Source organism: Conger conger, chromosome 6, assembly GCF_963514075.1.
Source record: "Conger conger chromosome 6, fConCon1.1, whole genome shotgun sequence".
Taxonomy (NCBI): Eukaryota; Metazoa; Chordata; class Actinopteri; order Anguilliformes; family Congridae; genus Conger; species Conger conger.
In genome coordinates, this window is record NC_083765.1 from 51175952 (window position 1) to 51201663 (window position 25712).

The 25712-nt window shown below is 50.9% G+C and overlaps 1 protein-coding gene across 2 annotated transcripts in view; it reads left to right on the plus strand.

Annotated features, from left to right (window-relative positions):
• Window positions 1–20512, plus strand: part of LOC133130025 (synaptotagmin-7-like) — a 140068-nt gene extending 119556 nt beyond the window's left edge. For both annotated transcript variants that reach the window (XM_061244235.1, XM_061244236.1), the window contains 6 exons: window positions 9613–9736; window positions 13748–14015; window positions 15070–15239; window positions 17039–17153; window positions 18665–18864; window positions 20389–20512. In XM_061244235.1, coding sequence (XP_061100219.1) covers window positions 9613–9736; window positions 13748–14015; window positions 15070–15239; window positions 17039–17153; window positions 18665–18864; window positions 20389–20493 — 982 coding nt within the window. In that variant the 3' untranslated portion in view covers window positions 20494–20512. The remainder of the gene's footprint in view (window positions 1–9612; window positions 9737–13747; window positions 14016–15069; window positions 15240–17038; window positions 17154–18664; window positions 18865–20388) is intronic.
• Window positions 20513–25712: the final 5200 nt, after the last annotated feature.

Below are 25712 nucleotides of genomic sequence, written 5' to 3' on the forward strand. Positions count from 1 at the left end.
ACCCGGGGCGGTCGCGCGCGGCTCCAGCGGCGTTGTCAGGTCTAGATAAACATTTCAGCCCGAGGGGAATGGAAACAATGGCACACGTAGGCTACCGTGATCTATCGCGCTCAACTGCTGGGCTGCCTGGCAAACACTCAAATAGAGCTTGCCTTTTCCGTGACCATGCGCTTGCTAATAGTCTAGTAGAGTAATTTTCTACCTACAACTAGTTTGAAGCCCAGTTTGATTTGCAAACTGCAAACCTGGCAGGCCTGGGCTCCAGAACAGGCGTGAGCTGCTTTTGTGTGTATGGGCGTGTGCCTGGTTTTGTCTGTATGGGCGTGTGGCCTGGTTTTGTCATTATTTATTTATGAGCATATGTCTGTGTGTGTGTGTGAGTGTGTGCGTGCGTGCGTCTGTGTGTTTGTGTGCGAGCGTGCGTGCACGTGTGTGTGTGCGCGTGTGTGTGTGCGTGTACCCATGTATGTGTGCTGGTGCATGTCTGTGTGTATGCGTGCGTGCATGTGCGCGTGTATGTGTGCGTGTCTGTGTGTGTGTGTGTGTCCGTGTCTGAGTGTGTGTGCGCGTGTATGTGTGCACGTGCGTGTGTGTGTGTGTGTGTGTGTGTGTGTGCGCGCGCGCGGTTCAGTACGTGCACGTGTCTGGGCAGTGCAGGCTTTTGCTCGATGTCTGTTAATGGAGAGCAGTTTACAAGGATCTCAGTCACTCAGGGGTACTTTCCCAGTGCACAGAGTGGTCCAGAAGTTGAGGATTTTAATTGCACTTTGCGGTTTAATCAAAAGGGCAAGCTAGATCGTAGATTGGATGGGGGGACTGGGAATGAGCGAGAGAGAGAGGCTGAGGGAGAAAGAGAGGGAGAGTGAGAGAGTGAGAGAGAGGGAGAGAGAAAGAGAGGGAGAGAGAGAGAGAGAGACAAGGCAAGCGGGCATGTTGGTGAAAACTCTGGAGTAGGAGCGAGTCTTCCTCTGAGTAGACGTTTCCACTGACAAAGCACAGAGGAGGGAAGCCATGCTAATGGAGCTCGACTGGCTCTAATAAGCATTAACGTGGGGAATAGCCCACTATTAGACTGAGCTGCTCATGTGCTGCCTCAGTGAGTTACACACACTGCTCGTTCTCCTCTGTGGACCGATATCAACACAGATATAGTAGCAGTCTCGATCACAAGACTTCGCTCTAAATCAGGGACCAGGGACTCACGGTCCTGGAGGGCCGAAAACTACTGGTTATCCACTCCCCCCCCCCCCCCTTTACCTGGGAGTCAGGTGTGACGACAGTCCGGCCAATCAGTAGCACTAATTACCCGGGAGAAAAGAAAGCCAGGGCTGGATTTGGATTTGAGGGCCAGAGTTGATGATCCTGCTCTAATGGATTGAGGTGTGAATTGGACAAGGGTGACAGAGGTAACGATGGTGCAAAGCCGAACCTTTTATTTATTGACTTTATTAAACTATTTTTTGGCTAGGAAGTGACATTGAGTGAGACCTAGCCAAGACGGACCTAAGGCATACATAAAACAGCAGCAATAACAATAAAACGTCATAAAATACATAAGCTATCATTTCAGGGTAGTCCAAATACAATTCAAAACAGGAAAGTATTTCCAGTATCCGTCTTTTAAAGTCTGGCAAAGAGATGAGATGCACAAGTTTGAGTTTTGCGTGTAGCTTGTTCTAGGTCCGAGGGCCTGGATAGAACAGGTTCATCTCGACAGCCTCGTTCAGACACCAGGCAGCGTGCAGCATGTCCGCTCATAAGATCGTGGGTTGTGACTGCCTTGCGGGAATATAAACTTTCAATTTGAAGGGATGCAAGGATGTCCATCAAACTGCCCTCACCTCCTCACAGTCTGTGGACCAATGGCCTGCCAGGAAGGGCCTTCCAGGACATTCACAGAGTCTCTCGTTGAGAAAGAGAGACGCTGGTGGAGCTGGTGGTAGTCTGCAGCTGGAGGTGGAGATAAAACAGTAGGTCACTGATCCTCAGCACCATATGCTCTTGTGCCTGGAGGCAGTGGTATTCAAAATGGAGGAGAGACACAGCTGGGGAGTGCAGGGGTGCTGGTCCTGTGAGTTCAGCTCTTCAGTGCCCTCCACCCCCTCCCTGTTCAGATGTAGACTGAAGAAAAAAAGTGGATATGTGTGTAATAACATAACATAACATAAGGTAATGGTGAGAACAGGCCATTCAGCCCAGCAATGCTTGCCTTTTCCTACTACTTTTAAGCGTACCTACTGCCTAGTTTGCCGAAAAGCGAATGTAACACCTTATCAAGCCTGGTCTTGAAAACCCCCAGTGTTTCTGCCTCCACTACATGCGCTGGCAAGCTAATCCACACAGTGACCACTCGCTGTGTGAAAGAATACTTTATAATATCTGTACGGAATTTCTCCTTTGCCAATCTCCATTCCTGCCCTCTCGCTCTAATAAAATAGTTAATAAAAGCTAGTTTGAGCTGAAAGCTCTAATAATACTGCCCTTATTTCATGTCCGTTGTTGATGGAGCGTTGTCCAGAGACAGCGGTCCGGGGACCGAGGTCAGACAGCCCGAACAAAGTCTGGTATCAGGCCACTTGCGCGGCTAATGGTGTGATGATGCAACAGAGTCCCGTCCCATACAGCGCCCGGTTATGTAAGCGATGCTGCTCCGAATATAGACTCTTTGTGTCCGAACTCCGCGCTCGCGACGAGCACCGTCCTCCAGTGGCTCCGCGGAGAGGCACGGAGGGCAGGGGGCACAGAGGAGGTTGGGTGTGTGTGCATTCGTGTGTGAGGCTCTGCTGGGTTTTTTGGTGGTGGCGGGGTGGTGGTGCTGGGGTGCGGGCTGGGGGGGGGGGTTGGGTACGGCTGTCTCTCCTGCATTTCTCTCCAGCTTGGAAGCGGGATGGGTCTCTCTCCCCCCTCCCCTACACCCAGCGACTCGCGACTACTCGCCCGTGGTCAGGTAACGAAAAAACGTTGAAAGGATAGTATCACAGGTCACGGTGAAACCCAAAAGTGGCCCTGCCGGCCTCTGTATGCGTGTGCGTCCCCCCCCCCCTTACGCGTACACGCGTACGCTCGTCTGTGTGTGTGTGCGTGTGTGTGTGTGCGCTTGTGTATCTTTTGCGAGGCACTCACCCGTACCTGTCATATATCCTATCCTGCCTTGACTGCCTTGTTCTCAATGTGTCTGCTGTGTGCTGCCCTCTTCCCTCGCTTTATTCCCTACCCCTGCCCCCCCCCCCCCCCCCCCCCAAGGCCTCCCTCCCCTGTCCCTGGCTCTCTGTGTTGCTCTAGCCGTTGCCATGCCGACAGCCCACTTTCTTTCTCGATGCTGTGGGAGCGGCGTTGCTCCCGTATCGGCTCTGCAGCCCCCTCCGCCCCCTGCTGGCTGCTGCACGCCACTGCAGGCCCAACGTCACGCGGGCACCCGGCTCCACGGCCGTGTGCGTTTCCCCCACTCGCAGCCAATCACCAGACACCTTTGGACAGAGTTACAGCTGCACAGAGTGTCATAGTGGAGTTATTATCGCACTGTTTTATATATACTGTCCCCTCCAGAAGTATTGGAACAGCAAGGTCAATTCCGTTGTTTTTGCTATACTCTGAAGACAATTGAGTTTGAGGTCAAAAGATGTAGATGAGATGACAGATCCGAATATCAGCTTTTATTTCCTGGTATTTTTATCTAGATTTGTTAAGCAACTTAGAGCATATCGCTTTTTGTGTCAGATCACTCAATTTTTAGGTGAGCAAAAGTATTGGGCCATATGACTGACAGGTGTTTCTTGTTGCGCTGATGTGTCCTGTTAGATTGATTGGTTAAACAATAAATAGTCCTAAATGTCTGCTCTTGGCTTTAGCCTTGGGTTTTGCCCGTGAAGACTACATTTGTGTTATAAACACACATGAAGACCAGAGAGCTGTCTTTGGGAGAAAAGCAAGCTAATTTTACAAGAGGGGAACTCGATCAGTGCCATTGCACAAGCATTGGGGATAGCTTGTACAACAACTTGGAATGCCCTGAAAACCGCTGGTATGCTGAGCAACAGACATCGAACAGGTCGACCAAGGAAAACAAACAGCAGTTGATGACAGAAATATTGTGAGAGCTGTGAAGAAAAACCCCCAAATCATCAGTCAGTGACATCACAAACAATCATCACAGGGCAGGGGTGAAGGTATCTCAATCAACCGTTCAAAGAAGACTTAGAGAGCAGCAATAGAGTGGCTATACCACAAGATGCAACCCACTCATCAGTAGTAAGAATCGGATGGCGAGATTACAATTTGAAAAGAAGTACAGAGATGAGCCACAGAAGTTCTGGAACACAGTTTTATTAACTTCTACCAAAGTGGTAAATACCCTGTTCGAATACTTTTGCTCACCTAAAAATTGAGTGGTCTGACACCAAAGGTGCTATGTTCTAAGTAGTTTAACACATCTACATTACTGGCATTAGGCAGACACTCTTATCCAGAGCGGCGTACAGTTGATTAGACTAAGCAGGAGACAATCCTCCCCTGGAACAATGCAGGGTTAAGGGCCTTGCCCAACGGCTGTGCGGATCTTATTGTGGCTACACCGGGGATCGAACCACCAACCTTGCGGGTCCCAGTCATGTACCTAAACCACTAAGCTACAGGCATCTCTGTGTAAATACCAGGAAATAAGAGCTGTAAATAAATAATAGAAGCATCTTTTTATCTCAACCCCAAATGTATTCAGTGTATTGCAAAAACAAAGGAATTGGCCTTGCTACATAACAGCATGCAGACATGGTAAAGAGATTTAGCTGTCCTTATTATAATAGAGCCTCGTCCTTATTTTTTGGGAGGTGGCATTAAAACTTGATATGTTCTCGTGTACAAGAACATTATTATGGACAGCGGACATGCGAATGGACCGGCGAAGTTCAGACGTTGTCTTCACTACACAAACAGCCCTGCTTTTGACAGTCCCTGCCAACCAGGCTGCTGTTCTCATTCAACATTCAAAATATGACAGCGCTCCGTACCTCCTGTGAACCCCATCCTCGCTCGACAGTCAGTGCAGTCTTACCTGCGGCTGGAAGTCTTCGGCCGGGGCTCCACTGCCTCCTCCCCGGAAGGGGACTGTAGCTCCTGAATGAGGCATGAGGAAGGATGTATTATTTAGTCCCGACAGCGCTTTTAGAAGGCCTCTCGACAGGAGGAGGAGGACGTGGAGGAGGAGGAGGAGAAGGAGAGCGAGGTCTGGGGCCCGGTAGATTTCTGCCGGTTGAAGGAAAGGGCCTCCTGCTCCTCGGACCTCAAAGAGCGCTCACTCCGGGAGCCGTTGGAGCCCCCCTTTCATTTCTGGCTCTCTCGCGGCGCGCCTGCAGCTCGCTGTGGGAACTCAGAATCAAAATTCCCCACCGGCGTGCGTCTCTGCGAATCGATACCGCCCAGAGATCCGAGACCTTCCCCCCTGTTGTGGTTTTGCTTCTGCCCCCCCAGCCCGTCCGCCCCTCTGTCCGTCCCTCTGTCCGCCCGTCCGTCCGTCTTGCTTCGCTTGCCTTCCACTGTCTGTCTCTCTGTCTGTCTTCTTTTATTTGACTGTCTGTCCGTCTGGTTTGTTTTTTTGTACACCGAAAAGAGAAAAAGCCGTGAGTTCTTTGTTGCTCATTTTGATCGGCGCTTATCTCCACCCTCCAGAGGGTTCGTACGACCCTCGCGAGTACCGCCCCCCATCCCAAAATAAATGTTAAATTGAACTGTCAGACAGACGGACAAATGGTGCAGCAGACAGACAGACAGACCTTTCCTCCTGGATGTCAATGACCCAGCTTTCACTGGAATGGCCACTGCCTGTGTTCTTTCCCCACAGAAGTTCAGTTTAAACAGCACAAATCTAATGGGGAGGGGGGGGTGGCTGATTTGCATATTTCCCACCACCCTACCCCACGCCCCTTAATACTGCACTGCCTTACCTCTGGGGCAGTTAGTCCTGTATGAACATTCTGTTACCCTTCCCATCCGAGCACCAGAGACGTTCCAAATACACCGCCTTGTCCCCCAGACTAATGGACAACGGGAATGGAACACATCAGGGCTGTCTAACTCCAGTCCTGGAGGGCCACAGTGTATTTGGGGTTTCCTTTAAATCAGCAGCCAGATAAGTCCCTGAGAACAAGGTGTGTGGACTCTTCAGCCAATGAAAGACTTAAATTCATCACTCGTGCTAAGACCAGCAGACACTGCAACCCTCAAGGACTAGAGTTGGACACACCTGGACCACATCCTCTGTGGTCATATTGCAGTCACGCTGCTTGTGGTCATGACTACAGAAGGCCAGTGATCTGGCTGTTCTCTCTGCCTCGGCGGGGAGTGCTGTGCGATTCGATCGCAGGTCAGCGGTCGAGGATATAATCACACCCCCCGCTCGGAATAAATGCGTCGATATTGACGCTGGCGAGCGAGCGAAGGGCCAGGAAAAAGCAAACGATGACCCTGCGGAGGATGGGCTCTGTATTTCAAATGTCTCTGGGTTCTGCCGCCACCCCTAGATCTCCCCGTAGTTTTCCCATTCATACTTCCTGTAGTTCTGTAGCACCGTTTTCAAGATACAGACATTATAATCGCTTACTAAACTTTCTGCTTTCTTCCCCTTTCCCGGTGTCTTTGTTTATGATCTCTTTAATCTGTCTGTCTCTCTCTTTCCCTCTCTCTTTTGTACTCTCACATATTTCCCTCACTCTGTTAAACAAGTGCTATTTCCCGGTCTTTCTTTTCTGTAACTAATCAGTGTTTTTTATTGCTTTTCTCCTCCCTCTCTCTCCTCTCCACTCCCACCCCCCTAAGGGACCTATCAGCATCTCTGTTTCACCACCAGCCTTTTCCTCCACTGTGTATTTGTGTGTGCGTGCGTGTCTTTGTCTATTTTCTTTTTCTCTGTAGCAGCAGTAGTAGTAGTAATAGTAGTAGTAGTAGTTGTTATTTATGTTCAAACTGACCAAAATTAAGTCTTTCTTGTGTTTCCAGGCCTTTTTATTTATTTTCTTATGCCCCTCCTCCTTTCTTTCTTGCAGCTCAATTAAAAAAAAAAAACATTAAAAAAAACACGCAAAGCAGTGATGTGTGTTGTTGTCTCACTCTTGTTTTCGTTTGATTCCGTAACCTCACTTTGCTCACGCTATTAATCTACTGCCTCTCCTCTTAACACAGATAAATGTCTCTCGTTCCCCCTCTCTCGCGCGCCCTCCTCCACACCTGTCTTCTCCACAGCGCCTTCTTATCATTTTTCGTGTGCCTCCATTGCGTGTCAGCACAACCTGCCCCCCTGCTCTCTCTCTGCCTGTCCCGTTTCTCTCTGTTTCTGTTGTTTTTTTGCTAACTGCTCATGAGTGTCTTGCCTCTCGATGTGCCTTGACCAGTCAGTCCGCTCTGGAATGCTGTGTGTCTTCTGCTCTCCAGACTGCCACCTGACATCAGCTGGGAGTGGCTTTTTCTGTCCTCCCTCTCTCTCTCTGTCTCTGTCTCTCTCACTCTCTCTCCCTCTCTCTCTGTCTCTCTCCCTTTCTTTCTTCCTCTCTCCCTTTCTCTGTCTCTCTCTCCCTTTCTCTTTTCTCTCTGTCTCTCTCTCTCCATTTCCCTTTTTTCTCCCCTTCTCTCTCTCTCTCTCCCTCTCTGTGTCTTTCTCCTAATCTTACCGTCTTGCTATTGTTGCTACTGAGATCTTGCTGTTGCTTCTGTCTCGATGGGCTAAGACAATTGCTAATCGCACAGGAGCCTTGACCTTGCATCTGAAAATGTGACTCTACCATGCACACACACACACACACACACACGCAGACACAAGCACTCACGCCTTCCCATCCCTGTGTATAAACTGATAGTGGTCTCCCCGCTGCTCTCCCTAGCTGTTCTGGACGAGGTCCAAGTTGAGATATGACAAATGAACGTGCTCTCACCAAAACAAACATCTCACTGCACCACAGTCCTCAGCCGATTGTTTCCTGTCATTCCTTCATCTCTCCCCCTCTCAGTGAAGTCACCTGTAACGCCTGCCTAAAATGGCCATGTTCTCTCCAGGGACATCTGAAACAGACAGGCTAAGAGAGATCAGGGCCGTGTGTGTGTGTGTCTGGGTGTGTGTGTGTGTGTGTGAGAGGGAGAGAGGATAGTGAGAGGAGGGAGAGAGAGAGCCCGCCTGGAGACATTCATCAGTAACAGTAGTGCACTGTGTAAGAAAGGCTTAACTCCCTGTGTGTGCTGGTGCCGGGTTAGATCCATCTTCATTCATCGTTTATTTCTTATCCGTCGACGGGGTTGTATGAATCATTTTGCTTTAGCTTGGCTTTGGAAATAAAGAACATTACCTGCAATTTTATAATTAACCTGCCAAAGGGGGAACTCACCCCAACCAATTATCATCGTCGGTCTCATATCATCGGGAGGGCATTCTCAGTGATTGTTTTTGGCATGCATATGCAATGCAATCACGCCGTACCACCTAAAATGACATGACGCATTCTGTTGTTTTAGCAACATCATTTTCTAGCAACAGGGCAATGGTACATCACAAGCCCCAGAAATGTAGAAGCAATCAATGACTCACCAATCCGTACCAATAAGAAAATGTGTTTGCCGTTTAGAAGGTAAAGCGCATTGTTTTTACAGTCCCCCATTTAGATTTTTGTTTTGACAATGCTCTGTAATTTCTGACTTGTCAGTTATGGAGGACTGGCCAGCATATTGCTGGACATCGAGACCATAACATCATTGCTCATCATTGCCCAATCAATGCCTCAGCTCCCAGAATGCTCATTTTCATTTTGTAGAGATATCACATGATGCCCTGAGCGTTCTGATTGGACGGTGACAGCTGCGTGTTTGAGTTGGGGGGTGTGGGGGGGTACCCGCCCCTGTGTCATTTCGGTTTCCAGGGTCCAGATTTTCACCAGTCTAGCCTTTCATTACCCTGGGGCTGTATCTCAGCTGCGGCGTCCAGATAGCACCCATGGCATGGGGCCGAGACAGACCCGCCTGCCCCCGGCTAGCTCATAACAGCACTGCAGCCCCGCACAACACTGTAGTAAGGCCGCGTGAGGACAGGCAGTGACTCCAGACATGCAGCTTGCGGTGCCGTTCACGGATGATTCCAGAAACTTTGCATTCTCACAAAAATATATTCTTGTCGCTTCACAAATGTGGTCTTGAAATGTTTTCAATGAATCTAGTATACGTCATATCGCCACAAAGTTGTGGTTTGGGGTCTTTGGTAAGACGGCGAGAAAATACGTCAATCGGTTCACAGCTTCACTCAGCCTTACTGCAATGTTGGAGAAACCTGCTGTGTGCTTTGCGCTAGCTTGGCTCAAAATGCTGACGGCGTAATCGGGCCCCAGCCTCACTCCTCCGGCTCCACTGTGTGCTCTGCTTTCCAGACACGGTACTCTGGTGGAGTATCTATCTCGCTGCCTGTACGGCAGCGCTGCGTGAGGGTTTTACGGCTCTTGGGCCACGTTAACGATTCCCAGTACCAGACCCGGCCCGGTGGGCAGACACCAGGGTAAAAAAACATGGCTCTCCTACCGGCCCATCCCGCACCACGGCCTGCCCCACCCCGCCCATTCCCCCGTGACCCCTGACCTCTGCTCCCCGCAGGGCCGCGGGCAACAAGCCAGGCAACAGCCCCAAGGGCCACCCCCCGGAGGACTCGGACCGCCGGAACGACGGCCACTCCTCCGTCTCTGACCTCGCCAACTCCCTCACCAGCGAGATGCTGATGGTAAGATAACCGCCTTCCCCCCCCGCGTTACCCCACCCCTGCGTTCCCCCCCTCCCTGTTCATCCAGCACAGCTCAACCATGGCGCAAGGTGACCGGCACCGGGTGTTTTAAGCAGCATCATGCTACTTGCTAAACGCCTCCCTGTTTCTGCTTAAAACATGCGCTTTTGCTCCCGTCGTCTTCTCTTGTGTCTGTTTATCTACATGTCTCCCTCCAGCACAGCTTGGCCTTAGCGCAAGGTGAGGGGCAGCGGATGTTTTAAGCGGGAACACGCTAATTGCTAAACACCGCGATGTTTCCGCTTTAAAACATCCGCTTTCCGCTCCTGTTCTCCCGTGTCTGTTTACCTACCCGTCGACCCTCCAAGTGCGGCTCAGCCCGAGCGCAAGGTGATGTTTTTTCAAGTGGAAACGCGCTAATTGCTAAACGCCCGCGCTATTGACGAACGCCCCCGGAATGCGCTCTGACTGCTGCCGGCAGAGGCAGCTCAGCGCTCGCACGGAGGGCGGCCGCCGGGGTGAATTACACGCCGCCTCCCCTTAATCCGCGTCCCGCTGTGAAGGCTTATCATTAGCGTAACTGCGGCGCGATACACGCCGCGGCCTCGTGAAGTCATTAAGCTTTTATGGGGGCTAATGAAGAGACCGCATGCAGGTGAAGCCCTTTCACTTCTCCTGTGTTTTGTTTTGTAGCCAACGCTAAAAGGCGAAACATTTAGCGCCGGATTGAAGCGCTTTTTTCCTCGAGCGCGTCCGCGCGGTTTAGCGATAATGGCGGTGAGCGACAGACCTGGCCGTCCTGATAAGGATTTGATTTTATTTGATTTTAAAATGTACTGCTCAGGATATGGCTTTGGTCATCGTTCTGCTTCCGTCAGTGCGTATGTGAACACACCGCTAACTAATCCACCCGGGCGTTTGTCACTCAAAGCCAGTCATTTGTCAAGCAAAACTGGAGAGGTAATTATGTATGACTGCGAATGCAAAGATTTATGGGTAGTTTTTCATTTTTATTTTGTTTGTTCACAACAGCTCCCTGTGTATGTAATCCACCAACCAAGTCAATTCACTGCCGCCCCCCCCCCCCCCCCATCTCTTACCTTGATATTAATATCCGTTTGGATATTGCTATGGTGTGCAAAACCTGCTGCTTTGATCATTTATTAACTACTGCTAAGGTAAGTCTGCTTGGCTATTTATTATAGGGTTGCCAGACTGCATTTTTTTCCCCACCAAATGTGATTTGTGAAAAAATGCATGGGGGAACGTTCAGTGTAAATGTATAAATGTGAATCAGTGGTTGATGGAGCATTTTTAGAGGTTTATAGAAGAGCCTTGTGTATGGGGGTGGATTAAGGATGGCAGATTTTCAAAAGTATCTTTGGCATCAAACTGACAAGCATCTGGCAACACTGATTGAGGGCAGCTCACCTGCTGCCAAGGAGTACGGAAGACGCAGGTGTTCCCAGGACATTGCATTCCTGTGTGTGTGTGCTGTACACACACACACACACACATGCGCACACACACACACACATGTGCGCACACACACACTCAAACTCGCATAGACACACACACACACATACACACACACACACACACACATGCGCACACACACACACACACACACACGTGCACACACACACACTCAAACTCGCATAGACACACACACACACACACACACATGCACACACATACACTCAAACTCGCATAGACACACACACACATACACACACACACACATGTGCACACACAGACACACACATGCACTGACACATGCAAACACACACACAGGCGCATACAGGCACATATGCACACACACACACACAGGCACACATGCACACACACACACAGGCACACATGCACACACATACACAGGCACACACGCACACACACACACAGGCACACACATACACACACACAGGCACACACGCACACACACACACAGGCACACACGCACACACACACACTGGCACACACATACACACACGCACACAGAGGCACACAGGCACGCACGCACGCACACACGCACACACACACACACGCACACACACACACACGTACGCACACACACACACACACACACACACACCAGTAGAGTATGTGAGCTCGCTCCATTAAAGGCAGCTGATAAGGTGGCTTCCTGAGAGGGTGAGGGGCAGGTGTGAGGGGCCTGGACAGAGCTGCTGAGGTGATGTCTTTCCACTCTGCGGGGAGCTGTTATCTCCTTCTGCTATCCCTCCATCCCAGACCCCCGCTGACCCAATCAGCTCCCAGCAAGAGAGAAAGAGGGAGGGGGAGGCTGGGGCAGGGGCGTGGGGAGAATACAGCAGCCTGCCAATAATGAATGTCATGAGTCTAGCAAGTCAACCTTGGACCATGCCTCCAGTGTCCCTGCCTTCCTCTTGTGTTCTCTCTCCTGCTCTCTCACACCATCTCTCTCTCCTGCTCTCTCACACTATCTCTCTCTCCTGTTCTCTCACACCATCTCTCTCTCCTGCTCTCTCACTATCTCTCTCTCTCCTGCTCTCTCTCACTATCTCTCTCTCTCCTGCTCTCTCTCACTATCTCTCTCTCTCTCGCTCACCTCCCCCCCACCCCACTCTCTGCCTGTTGGTCCCCCTCTCTCTCTCCCGCTCTCTCCCTCTCTCCCTCTCCCCCCCTCCCTCTGTATCGGATGCTGGCCTTTTTAAACGGATTGCTATCGCGCTCCCCTCATGAGCAGCGACGGGGCAGAGGCCGTGTGGGAGAGAAGGGTAGAGTATCTGAGCACCTCCCGCCTCTTGAAAAAATTAGCTGGGAAATTAAATGCCACCAATCTGGCAAATGCTATAAAGACATTTCAGTTACTACGTCCCCCCCCCCCCCCCCCACCAAAGGATTAGGACTCGCCAGGGAGGTCCAACACGTGATGCTAGCGGTGAGAGAATACCACAGATTCTCACGTCATCGCCCCCCAGTACACCGATGTGCTTATAATGTTACAGGTTAGCCAGTAGGGTTCAAAGGTTAACTGCCATCTGGACAGTGCGGGGCTGGTGGAAGTGTGATCCCAGTCCAGCCCAAACAAACTCAGAATGTAACGAAAGCACCCTTTGAGCAAGTGCAAATTTGGCTCTACTCCAATTTATTATTTAAAAATTCAGACGTGATTAAAGTGCAGAATTTCTGCTTTTATTAAAGGGTATTTTTTTACATTTTGGTTTCCCCGTGTAGAAATACAGCACTTTTTATACACAGCCCCTCATTTCTGGGTCCCATATTGGCAACAAATGGCTTCACAGGTGTTTCTGATTAGTCAGGCATGTTCAATCGCTTCCTTAGTGCAGGTATAAGAAGGCTTCCAGTATCTAGTCTTGAATTTAGGTTTTCCATTCTCTTTGGAGTCTGTTATAGGCATTACGGAGGCTAAGCTATAAAAAGAAAAAAAAAACTGTCAGACCAACAGACCAACCAATAGGCTAACCAAAATGAACTGGAACATCAATTCACATGCACTTGAATCAAATGTAAATCATTTGATTACAGATTTAAAATTGTGGAGCGCAGACCCAAATCAAGAAAAATGGCCCAAGAATTATGGAGCTTACTGTATATCCCAGTTCCGGTGTTACATTACACATGTAACAGGAATTTTTTGTGTGTGATTTCTCCAGAATGATGTCTGTGGGATATGCCTGCTTTCAAGCCACTGACCCTGGTGATTTCAAGAGGACGCCAGTGCCTTGCAGACCTGGGTCAAATACGTAATTGCTTTGGATTCAAACACCTGTCTACGCATTGCTGAGTCTGATGTATTGAAACCTATGAAATTGCTCCCAGAAAGTGCAGACCCCACCTTCTGGTCCTCTTGGTTGGCTCAGTCGCACCAGGCGAGATTAATGCAGCACACAGAAGTATTCGAATCCAAAACAATGACGTATTTGACCCAGGTCGAGTGCTATGGTATGACATCACTGGAGCAGGTTCTCAGTCTGTGAGTCTATGCCCCCCCCTCCCTCTCCCACACAGCTGTCCCCGGGTTCTGAGGAGGACGACCACGAGGGTCACGTCTGCGAGAAGCTGGGCCGCATCCAGTTCAGCGTGGGTTACAACTTCCAGGATTCCACCCTCACCGTGAAGATCCTGAAGGGCCAGGACCTGCCCGCCAAGGACTTCTCCGGCACCTCCGACCCCTTCGTCAAGATCTACCTGCTGCCGGACAAGAAGCACAAGCTGGAGACCAAGGTCAAACGGAAGAACCTCAACCCCCACTGGAACGAGACCTTCCTGTTCGAAGGTCAGCGCCGGCCGCGGCCCCCTGTCCCCCCGTTCCCCCCTCCCCCCGAGTGCACATCCGTCTCTGCCCAGCGCTTGTCTTTCAGTGCGGGCGGTGATCCCTCACCTCAGAGTGCACGTAAACACACCCGTCTCCCGACGGCCATTCATCTTGATAGCGGTGACCTTTTTTTTTTTGGTCTGGGGCTGGATGTTGAAAAAATGTCAAATGATGATTTGGTGTGTGTGTGTGTGTGTGTGACTGTCTGTGTGTGTGTGTGTGTGTGTGTGTGTGTGTGTGTGTGTGTGACTGTCTGTGTGTGTGTGTGACTGTCTGTGTGTGTGAGAGCATTTTTGCCTGCATCACTGCTAGCATGTGGTCAGTTATCACACTCAAACATCTTCAACAGCTTGCTCTGTAGCACTGTGTGTCGTCTGCTCATGAGGCTATAATCTCACATCGACTGGGGAGGCCTTTCCTCAGCTCTCCTTAATCTCTCTCTCTGTCCCCATAATCTCCCCCTCTCTGCTTCCCCCTTCTGCCCTTCCTCCATGAATCAGTTTTCTTCCTCTCTCGCTGGATGAATCATCTTTCACATGCTCGTCTCTCTCTCCTCCTCTCTCTCTTTACCCCCCTCTCTCCTCCTCTCTCTCTTCACCCCCCCCTCTCTCCTCCTCTCTCTCTTTACCCCCCCCTTCTCCTCCTCTTTCTCTTTATTCCCCCTCTCTCTCCTCCTCTCTCTCTTTACCCCCCTCTCTCTCCTCCTCTCTCTCTTTACCCCCCCCTTTTCCTCCTCTCTCTCTTTATTCCCCCTCTCACACCGCCTCCCACAGCTCCCTCTTTCTTTCGTTTCGCCTCAGAGCACAAATTGTTTTTAATTGACCTGACAAATATATTTTCCGCGCGTCGACAAAAGTAGCGGAGCCGAGCGGCGAATTAGGCCCCGGCCGCTGAAGAGGCGAGCGCCGGGGTTCCCGAAAGGGGAAGAGCGCGGGCCGGAGCGGAGGGCGTGAAATGGCCCCGTGGCCCCGGCGTGTGGCCCCGGCGCGTGACGGGCGCGCTCTGTGTTCCCCAGGCTTCCCGTACGAGAAGGTGGTCCAGCGGACCCTCTACCTGCAGGTGCTGGACTACGACCGCTTCAGCCGCAACGACCCCATCGGCGAGGTGTCCATCCCGCTCAACAAGGTGGACCTGGCCCACATGCAGACCTTCTGGAAGGAGCTGAAGCCCTGCAGCGATGGCAGCGTAAGAGGGCCGGGCGGGCGGGGCTTTGAGGGGAGGGCGGAGGGAGGGATGGGGGTAGTGGAAGAGGGTGAGGAGACAGTGGAGGGTTTAGCCCAGGATGCAGACCTTCTAGAAGGAGCTCAAACCAGGCCACAATGGCAGGGCGGGCGGGGGTTTGAGGGGAGGGAGGGATGGGGGTAGTGGAAGAGGAGACAGTGGAGACAGTGGAGAGTTTGGCCCCAGGTGCAGACCTTCTAGAACAGGGGTGGGCAATAACAGTCCTGGAGGGCCGGTGTGCCTGCAGGTTTTTGTTTCCACCAATCACCCTGGCTAAACGAGGTGAGAGCGATCCCTCACCCTGAGTGTGTCGAAGTGTCCCTGAGCAACACACCTCACGCCCAATTGCTCTCGACGAGCTGGTCGGTGCTTGCGTGCCAGCCAGTCGCAGTTGGTGTTTTGGAAGTCCACACATAAATGCAGTCGGTTTAGTGGCAGAGGGAGAGGAGAGAGCGGAGCGGAGTGTGCCCAGATGGCAGCAGCAGCCTGGGATCAAATAATTCATTGAATCGCTTTAACCCTTTAGGCCTGGGGCTGTGTGCTAACATTTATTGCCCCTACGTTCAATATTTAGGAGCACACTAATGCATCCCAATTAATACATTATTTTGTCCAATTAGCACACATCACATTTCACAGACAAATACACTGAAGAGTCCGGCTTCAGGCACCAGCGTTTTGCCAGGAATGTAGTTTTGTTTTTAAATACGCTGGTAGATAAAGAGTATTTCAGGTGTGCGTTTGACCCGGCAGTGGGAGTGCTGGGAGGTATGCGTTGGTGATAAGCTCAGACCTTGACTTGTGTTTTTGGCGTGTAATCTCACGTTTGCATTTGAGCATCATGTAAAGGGTGAAAGATGTGATAAACCGGGCAAAGTCGGTTCCTTGTATTAAAGACTGAGCGAATCCTATGGAGAGCTGCTATCACACTTTCACCGGGCGATGGTTGGTTAGCAGCGGGGTGAAAACCGCCGTGAGATAATTTTCAGGTGTGAGTTTTCTTCACGTGGAGCACGTTTAACAGGTCCGTTATCTCTGTAAATCCACTGTGAGCTTTTCTCTGGCATTTCATTCAGAGGTTTCCGCTCAAGCGAATTTCTGCTTTGCTGTACTGTATATTCCAATTTCACATTTTACATAGCAGCCATATGCCATCCTTTGTGAAGCATAGCCTATGTTGGAATGGCATATGAAGATATCATAGCCTGTTAATGAAAGTTTCATCCACGCTTTAGAAAGGCTTTGTGACAGTATTCTTCCTGTAAAATGAGATGAGGTAACTGCTTTGACACTTATGCCAGGCGACTGTCTGAAAGTGGAACTGATACAAGCCGGGTGAAACTGACAGAATGACACACAGTAGGCCATGTCTGTGTTATAAGGTGTTAAAACAAGGTCGTGTGTGTGTTTTTGTGTATACGTGAGTGTGTGTGTGTGTGTGTTTATGTGTGTGTATGTGCATGCATGTATGTACGTGTGTGTATGTGTATGCGTGTGTGTATGTACGTGTGTGCATGCGTGTGTGTGTGTGTAAGTGTATGTGCATGTGTGAGTGTGTGTGTCTACGTGCGTGTGTGTGTATGTGTGCGTGTGTGTGCGTGTGTGTGTTTACGTGCCTGTGTGTGCGCGTGTGTGTGTAAGTGTGCGTGTGTGTATGTGTGCGTGTGTGTGCGTGTGTGTGTTTACGTGCCTGTGTGTGCGCGTGTGTGTGTAAGTGTGCGTGTGTGTATGTGTGTGTGAGTAACTTCCTCTGTCCCTCTCAGGGGAGTCGAGGAGACCTGCTCGTGTCCCTGTGTTACAACCCCACAGCCAACACCATCACTGTGAGCATCATCAAAGCGCGCAACCTCAAAGCCATGGACATCGGGGGAACCTCAGGTACTGCCTTTGAAGCTCCGCCACTGTCCCAGTCTGCCACCTGTTCACTGTGTCCTCTTCTGGACAGTCATAGCTCCAGACCCCGTCCTGACTCTAAGCTGGAACCTACATGTGATACATACTGAGGGCCTGATTTATTGAGACTTTTCGCACATGTAAAACCTTTTATCACACACAAAATCAATAACGTGGCAAGTGATTGGTCATGGATGGTATTTGTTTTGCACCAATCAATGGTTGTGTTATTAGTTTTTTTGTGTGCTGAAAAGGCACGTCCTAAAGGTCTTAGTCAGTGACCTTCACTCCTGGTCCTGGGGAGCCGCAGTGTCTGCTGGTTTTTGTTTTTTGCGTTAATAGCAGGAACCAATTCATACACAAGAAACCAGGTGAGGTGTGTTAACTGTGTAGTCAACAGCTTTCATTGATCAAGTGTTGAATAACCCTGTGGCTCTCCAGGACCAGGTAAGTCACTGGTCTTAGTAAACCAGGCAGGAGTTTAATGGACGCTGGACTCTAGCTTCCAGCTCACACTATATATTTCACATCCTCCTGGTCCCAGTTTCACTCGGCCACATTATCTCTTGGCCATACTTGGCTGCATATCTCCCTATTCCTTCTGAAGGGACTCCGAGCCAGCTGCTTACCAATGTCTGTTTAGCACACTTTACTCCTTTTTGACTGGCACTTCTAGACAAATCAGTCACACTGTGTCATGCAACCCACTGCCTCTCTCTCTCTCTCTCTCTCTCTCTCTCCCCCCTCTCTTTCTCTCTCAAATTCTAATTCAAATTCAAAAAAGCTTTATTGGCATGGTAAGGGTACACTTACATTGCCAGAGCATACACAGAAATAACAAACATAACAAATAGGCGATAGCAAATTGAACTACAATAAGATACAGAAGAAATACATTAAATTCTACATACAGAAATGAACTATAATATAAGTACAAGTACAATACAAGTGTCAATGTAATGTGTTGCAAAATGCACAGGTTCCCTCCTCTCTCCCCTCAGTGCAGACCCCCACGTGATCACGTTCCCTCCTCTCCCCCCACGGTGCAGACCTGTATGTGATCACATTCCCTCCTCTCTCCCCTCAGTGCAGACCTGTATGTGATCACGTTCCCTCCTCTCTCCCCTCAGTGCAGACCTGTATGTGATCACATTCCCTCCTCTCTCCCCCCACGGTGCAGACCTGTATGTGATCACGTTCCCTCCTCTCTCCCCTCAGTGCAGACCTGTATGTGATCACGTTCCCTCCTCTCCCCCCACGGTGCAGACGTGTATGTGATCACATTCCCTCCTCTCTCCCCTCAGTGCAGACCTGTATGTGATCACGTTCCCTCCTCTCCCCCCACGATGCAGACCTGTATGTGATCACATTCCCTCCTCTCCCCCCACAGAGCAGACCCGTATGTGAAGGTGTGGTTGATGCACATGTTCCCTCCTCTCCCCCCGCAGAGCAGACCCGTATGTGATCACGTTCCCTCCTCTCTCCCCATGGTGCAGACCCGTACGTTAAGGTGTGGTTGATGCACAAGGACAAGAGGGTGGAGAAGAAGAAGACCGTGGTGATGAAGCGCTGCCTGAACCCCGTCTTTAACGAGTCGTTCCCCTTCGACGTGCCCGCCCATGTGCTGCGAGAGACCACCATCATCATCACCGTCATGGACAAGGACCGGCTGAGCCGCAACGACGTCATCGGCAAGGTGCGCCACCATCGCTCACTAACCGAGCGGCACTGTGACTGACCGATACACCAGCTCTGCCACCATCGCTCACTAACCGAGCGGCACTGTGACTGACCGATACACCAGCTCTGCCACCATCGCTCACTAACCGAGCGGCACTGTGACTGACCGATACACCAGCTCTGCCACCATCGCTCACTAACCGAGCGGCACTGTGACTGACCGATACACCAGCTCTGCCACCATCGCTCACTAACCGAGCGGCACTGTGACTGACCAATACACTAACAGACGCTGTGACTGACCAATACACTAACAGACGCTGTGACTGACCGATACACCAGCTCCGCCACCATCGCTCACTAACCGAGTAGCACTGTGACTGACCGATACACTAACAGACGCTGTGACTGACCGATACACTAACAGACGCTGTGACTGACCGATACACCAGCTCCGCCACCATCGCTCACTAACCGACCGGCACTGTGACTGACCGATTCACTAACCCACACTGTGATTGACCAATTCACTAACCCACACTGTGATTGACCAATTCACTAACCCACACTGTGACTGACAGATTCACTAACTGACACTGTGACTGACCGATTCACTAACCCACACTGTGACTGACAGATTCACTAACTGACACTGTGACTGACCAATTCACTAACCCACACTGTGACTGACAGATTCACTAACTGACACTGTGACTGACCGATTCACTAACCCACACTGTGACTGACAGATTCACTAACTGACACTGTGACTGACCGATTCACTAACCCACACTGTGACTGACAGATTCACTAACTGACACTGTGACTGACCGATTCACTAACCCACACTGTGACTGACAGTTTCACTAACTGACACTGTGACTGACCGATTCACTGACCCACACTGTGACTGACCAATTCGCTAACCCACACTGGTACCATAGGAGCCAGTACCCAGTGGAACTGGAATACCGATGGCAGGACTGACCAGTACTGACACTTTGGCTGGCATGAGATGCATGCACGTTGGCTCTGATTTACCGGCACACCCGAGCCTGATTTACATCCACATGACCGGGGCTCTCACCTTCTCCTGCCATTTTCACAGCACTCACAATGTGCTTCATCAAAAAGACAGGAGTGTCCCACCCCTGCCAAGCACTTCCAAGGCAGTATGGGCATACTGTATGTGGTCTCTCTCTCTCTCTCTCTCTCTCTCCTGTTTCACTATCTTTCTCAGTCCCCTATGCAAAGTAGCCTAGTTGGCAAGCAGTGTGCGCTTTATTTGCACAGTCTAATTTAAAAGCCTCTTTATCTCTTTCTCTTCCACAAATTAAAATACCAAAAAAATGCTATAGTCACAAATTTTCGGTTTTTGTTGTTTCCTCCTCGATTCAATTTAGTTCAATTTAATTCAGATGTAAGATGGGTTTATGGGTAGGATGTTTTGCAACACTGAGTCCTGTATTGTCTGATTTATCTCATAAGAATGTATCTCTCTCTCTCTCCCTCTCTCTCTCTCTCTCTCTCTCTTTAACAGATCTACCTATCATGGAAAAGTGGCCCTGCGGAAGTAAAGCACTGGAAGGACATGATTGGGCGCCCGCGCACCGCGGTTGCCCAATGGCACGCCCTCAAGGCCTGATTGCCCCGCCCACCGCCCCCTTCCCCTACGTTCAAGGCCACTTTCCCCTCCTCCCCACCAAAACCTGTTTTTATGCACAAGACTGACTCTCTGCCAGGCTGTGAAACACGGGTACAATTTAGCCATCCGTAGGACTCTTTTTAGCCCCCATCCATCCTCCTCTGTTTTTCTTACTGCATCTCTCCAACTTTTCCCACTCTCTTCTCTGTCTGTCTGTCTGTTGAGTCTGCCCACTTTTTCTGACTGTCTGTCCATCTGTCAGCCCCTGTGCGCTTGTACTGGCCCTTTATTCTGGCCCCTCTCTCCTGTGACATCACTGGGGTACATTGTGGGCGGAGCCAATGAATCCCTTATAAGTCTGAAATTGAACCTGTAGTAAAGTGGCATATTCCTGCACACACCTTAAAACTAACTAGCCCGTCCTATCTTTGTCAAGTGGCAGCCTGTATCGTAGTGGCCACAGTGCAAGACTGGGTTGGTGGTTCAAGCCACAATAATATCAGCACAGCTTGAGCAAGGCCCTTCACCCCATATTGCTCCAGGGCGGATTGTCCCCCTGCTTAGTCTAATCAACTGGACATCGCTGTGGATAAAAAGCGTCAGATAAATAACACATTATTTAAGGTGTGGCCCTCCAAGAAGAGGGCTCATCTCTAACTGTGTTTATGGATCTGCGGGTCCACTTCCCATCTCCTGATTAGCTGGCATGGCTTTAGAGGAGGTGGGAACTTGGCTAGAAAACCATCTCCCTTCTACCTGCGATTTATCTCCTTGTCACGACTTTCACGTATGCCCCCGCCCGTTTATGTGAGGGGTATCCCCACCCACCAATCTTCCCTCGTGTTCTCCTCCTTTCTCCCATTCTCTCTCTCTCTCTCTTCCTCTCAAAAGGAAGGGAAGACAGCAGGCGGAGTGGAAGAAGAACTCGGGATGGACGGATGGAATAAAACGGATTCTCTTTTCTGGACTAAGACTCTGGACTCTCTCGTCCCTCTGTCGCTCTGTCTGTCCCTTTGTCTCCGGCGCAGAGGGAGCGAATCGTCAGTGTCTGGAGCCCCTCGTCGTCTTTTTGCGTGCAGTGGGTGCCGTGTTGTAGCTCCATGAAAATTAGAGTTTAAAAAAGAGAAATCGGACAACTGGTACGAGAATAAAACAGCGAAGGGACACGTTCTCCGAGGCCGGGAATAGGAGAGCGGAAAAAAGAAAAAGGAGTAATTGACTTTGTTTGTTTTTTTGTTTTTTTTTCCTGTGTAAACAGAAAAAACTGAAGAAACCAATCGAAAAATGTTCTTCCAGACTCAAAGTGAGAAAATTTTTTGGGGCCACGCCGTGTGCGTGAGTCAGGTTTGGGTGGTTTGTTTCACCCCTGCGCTCCTGTTTTATTCCTCCCTCTCTTGCTGTCGGGGGAGAGCAGTCCTGCCGGAAGCTTCTAGCTCTTGAGAAACCCCGTTGACACAATCCTGTTTCCCTCAGCGAGACCTGCATTGACTGCTGCGCGTGTGTGTGTGTGTGTGTGTGTGTCTGTGTGGGTGAGAGTGTGTGTGTGTGTGAGAGAGTGCGCTCATCCTCACATGTACAGCTAAACCCGCCAAGGTCCTCTCGGCTTGTCGGCCATCTTCTTTCACCCCGTGCTCCTCCCCTTCTCATATCTTCATATCTCTTTCCCTCTCCTTCTCTTTCTTTCTCCCTGTCTCTTTCTCTCAGCCACGTCCCGTGCTGTTGGAAGTGGGGGAGCAGAGCTGAGCTTGATCTGCACTTTTTGATGAATAATAATAATAATAATAATAATAATAACTATAATAACAATAATGAAATGCAAATGTTTCATATTTTCAAGGGAGGGGTGCTACAAAGGGCAGGCAGTGGTGTGGGGAGGCGTGGTCTCGTTGGGGGGGGGTCCTGGCCGCTGAAACAGGGCGGGTCTCCCGCTTAGAGGGGGCCCGGCCCAGACTGCAGCGGTGCACAGTCACGCCACAGAGCGGCTGACCTGCTCCGGCCCAGAGCGGGCATCGCCACCTCCCGCCAGCGTGCTGACAGCGCCATGGTGCTGCTGTACCGTTAGCACGTACACCAGTTCAGATAGGAAGTGAACCCTTACGCGCTTAAGCTGGTCTAGCTGGGTATGAGCTGGTCAACCAGCAAGGCCAAGCTGGTCATGAAGCTGGTCTAGCTGGGTATGAGCTGGTCATAAAGCTGGTCTAGCTGGGTATGAGCTGGTCAACCCACATGGCTAAGCTAGTCTAGCTGGGTCTGAACTGGTCAACCAGCAACCAGCAGTTTCAAAACCTAGCTTGAGCTGCGTTTCTTCAGCAGGGAAGATCAGAGATCAACGTGGATAAACATGGCTGAGGCAGGGTGACCATTTGGGAAGGTGCTGTTATTTCCCGTGGTTTCAGTGCGCGTGTGGCAACGCGGGGCTACCTAATGTCCCTTTACGGCTATCCCAGACCCGGGCTGAATTAGCATTGTGTTTAGATTTGCTCGATGTTGATGTCACCTGGTGCATTCGAGCTCGCGAGGGGGAGCGGATGAGCGGGGGTTTACGCTTTTTGGGATCCTTTCGTTTGCTCCAATACTCCGTTTCTGTCCAAAAACGAATGGTGTTCAAAGCCAGGTCCGGGCTGCCGTGTTGTTGGCAGTCCGAGGCTGCTGAAGGGGCGATGTGCGGGCGGCTCAGGCTAATGAAGGGGACGAGACAGTGACGGACAGAGGAGCGCTCGACAGGTCTGCCGTGGCCTTCCCCTGAGGCCGGCAGACAGCTGCGCGCGTCTGTGCCGAGGCCAGTTTAGCGCTGAGTCACTGAACACAGAGGGAAGCCCTGCACACCAGCATTGCTCCGAGATAGGTCACACACGTTTATGGCAAACGTGTTATTGCTATTCTTCCAAACAGTTTATGCTGAATTCTGATAGGATATTTCATGAAGCCGGGAAAACTGATCAGTTAGACGGTGTTCCATATACTAATACAAAATGAGCTGGCTTTACAGCGAATGGTGTGAAAAACAAAGAATATCTAGTGAGCAGCAGTTCTGTTTAATGCGAGAGGTCAGAGGAGAAGGGCCAGACTGGTCAAAGCTGTCAGGAAGGTGACAGTAGCACAACTAACCACACATTACAGTTAACAGTGGTCTGCAGAAGAGCATCTCTGAACACATCAAACCTGTGGATAGGCTACAGCAGCAGAAGACCAATAAGTCAAAAATATATATCTAATAAATACCTTATTAAGTTTAAGTACTCAGTGAATGTATATTAACAAACCTTCAGGGAAGCATGTGCGCTAGAGTGAGCAGGGCATTACTGAGCATGTGCATTAGAGTTGGCAGGGCACTACTGAGCATGTGCATTAGAGTTGGCAGGGCATTACTGAGCATGTGCATTAGAGTGAGCAGGGCACTACTGAGCATGTGCATTAGAGTGAGCAGGGCATTACTGAGCATGTGCATTAGAGTGAGCAGGGCACTACTGAGCATGTGCATTAGAGTTGGCAGGGCATTACTGAGCATGTGCAATAGAGAGTGAGCAGGGCATTACTGAGCATGTGCAATAGAGTGAGCAGGGCATTACTGAGCATGTGCATTAGAGTGAGCAGGGCACTACTGAGCATGTGCATTAGAGTTGGCAGGGCATTACTGAGCATGTGCAATAGAGAGTGAGCAGGGCATTACTGAGCATGTGCATTAGAGTGAGCAGGGCATTACTGAGCATGTGCATTAGAGTGAGCAGGGCATTACTGAGCATGTGCAATAGAGAGTGAGCAGGGCATTACTGAGCATGTGCAATAGAGTGAGCAGGGCATTACTGAGCATGTGCAATAGAGAGTGAGCAGGGCACTACTGAGCATGTGCAATAGGGAGTGAGCAGGGCACTACTGAGCATGTGCAATAGAGAGTGAGCAGGGCACTACTGAGCATGTGCAATAGAGAGTGAGCAGGGCACTACTGAGCATGTGCAATAGAGAGTGAGCAGGGCACTAACTGAGCATGTGCAATAGAGAGTGAGCAGGGCACTACTGAGCATGTGCAATAGAGAGTGAGCAGGGCACTAACTGAGCATGTGCAATCGAGAGTGAGCAGGGCACTACTGAACATGTGCAATAGAGAGTGAGCAGGGCATTACTGAGCATGTGCAATAGAGAGTGAGCAGGGCATTACTGAGCATGTGCAATAGAGAGTGAGCAGGGCATTACTGAGCATGTGCAATAGAGAGTGAGCAGGGCATTACTGAGCATGTGGGAGCAGGGGCATGTTGCTCATCTCTTTCTGATGTGGACTTGATGACACGGGAGACCGGGGCGCCGTAAATTCAGCCGTGTTGTCCGTCTCTCCGCGCGGAGCAGCCCCGCACCTGCACCGTGCCCCGGCGGGAGGGCCGCGGGGAGCCGGGCCGCGTTATTTACGACGCCTGTCCGGCTGCGGCGGGCGAGCGGCTGGTGCTCCGCCGTTAGCAGCCGCTGTGTAGCCGCGGCGCTCGGGCGGGCGGAGAGCGAGGCGTGTCAGTCACGCTCCGGGTGTGATTTATCGCCCAAGCACCGCTCCTGTCCTGACCACCAGGCATTTGTTACGGAGAAATGAGAAGCCCATCCTGACATGGAGGACAGTGATTTGTACGGCGTGCGGATTGAGCTGTTAACGGGAGAGCACCGTGGCATTGGCTGACTCTGCGAGCGGTGTCTCTCAGCGCTAAAAAATGAGATAACATTCCCCGTTTTCGGATTTTTGACACGGCTTCTGACAGGTTTTCGCTGAGATAATTAGATATTAGCATTTATTTATTTTATTTTTTTCCGGTAAGGCTTATGCGTGCCGTCTCGGCTCATGGGATCGCGGCTAATGGGAGAACTGCTGTCGCGTGCTGGGTCAGGACTCTCTATACCCACTCGGGGGTTGTTTGCCGAGAGAAGCAGGGCCTTGTGGGATGCTAATCGAGACCCGGGGTCATGTCAGCGTGAAACCGTGCCGCGTTAGCGTCAGCTTCAGCGTTAGCCCCTCTCTCGTCAGCAGTGCCGCCACGGGCCGCGGACACGGCCGAACGGCGGTGGTCCGAGCCGCTCCAGCCCCTCCCCGGGGCGAGGTGAGGCGAGAGAGTCTGACGGACGGGCGAGCAGAGCCGGGGCGGAACCTTCCGGGTGGCCTGCCGTGACGAGATGCCCCGCGGTGCGAGCAGGGTGTCACGGCACACTGTGTTCCCATTAACGCGTCAGGGGTACACACGCTC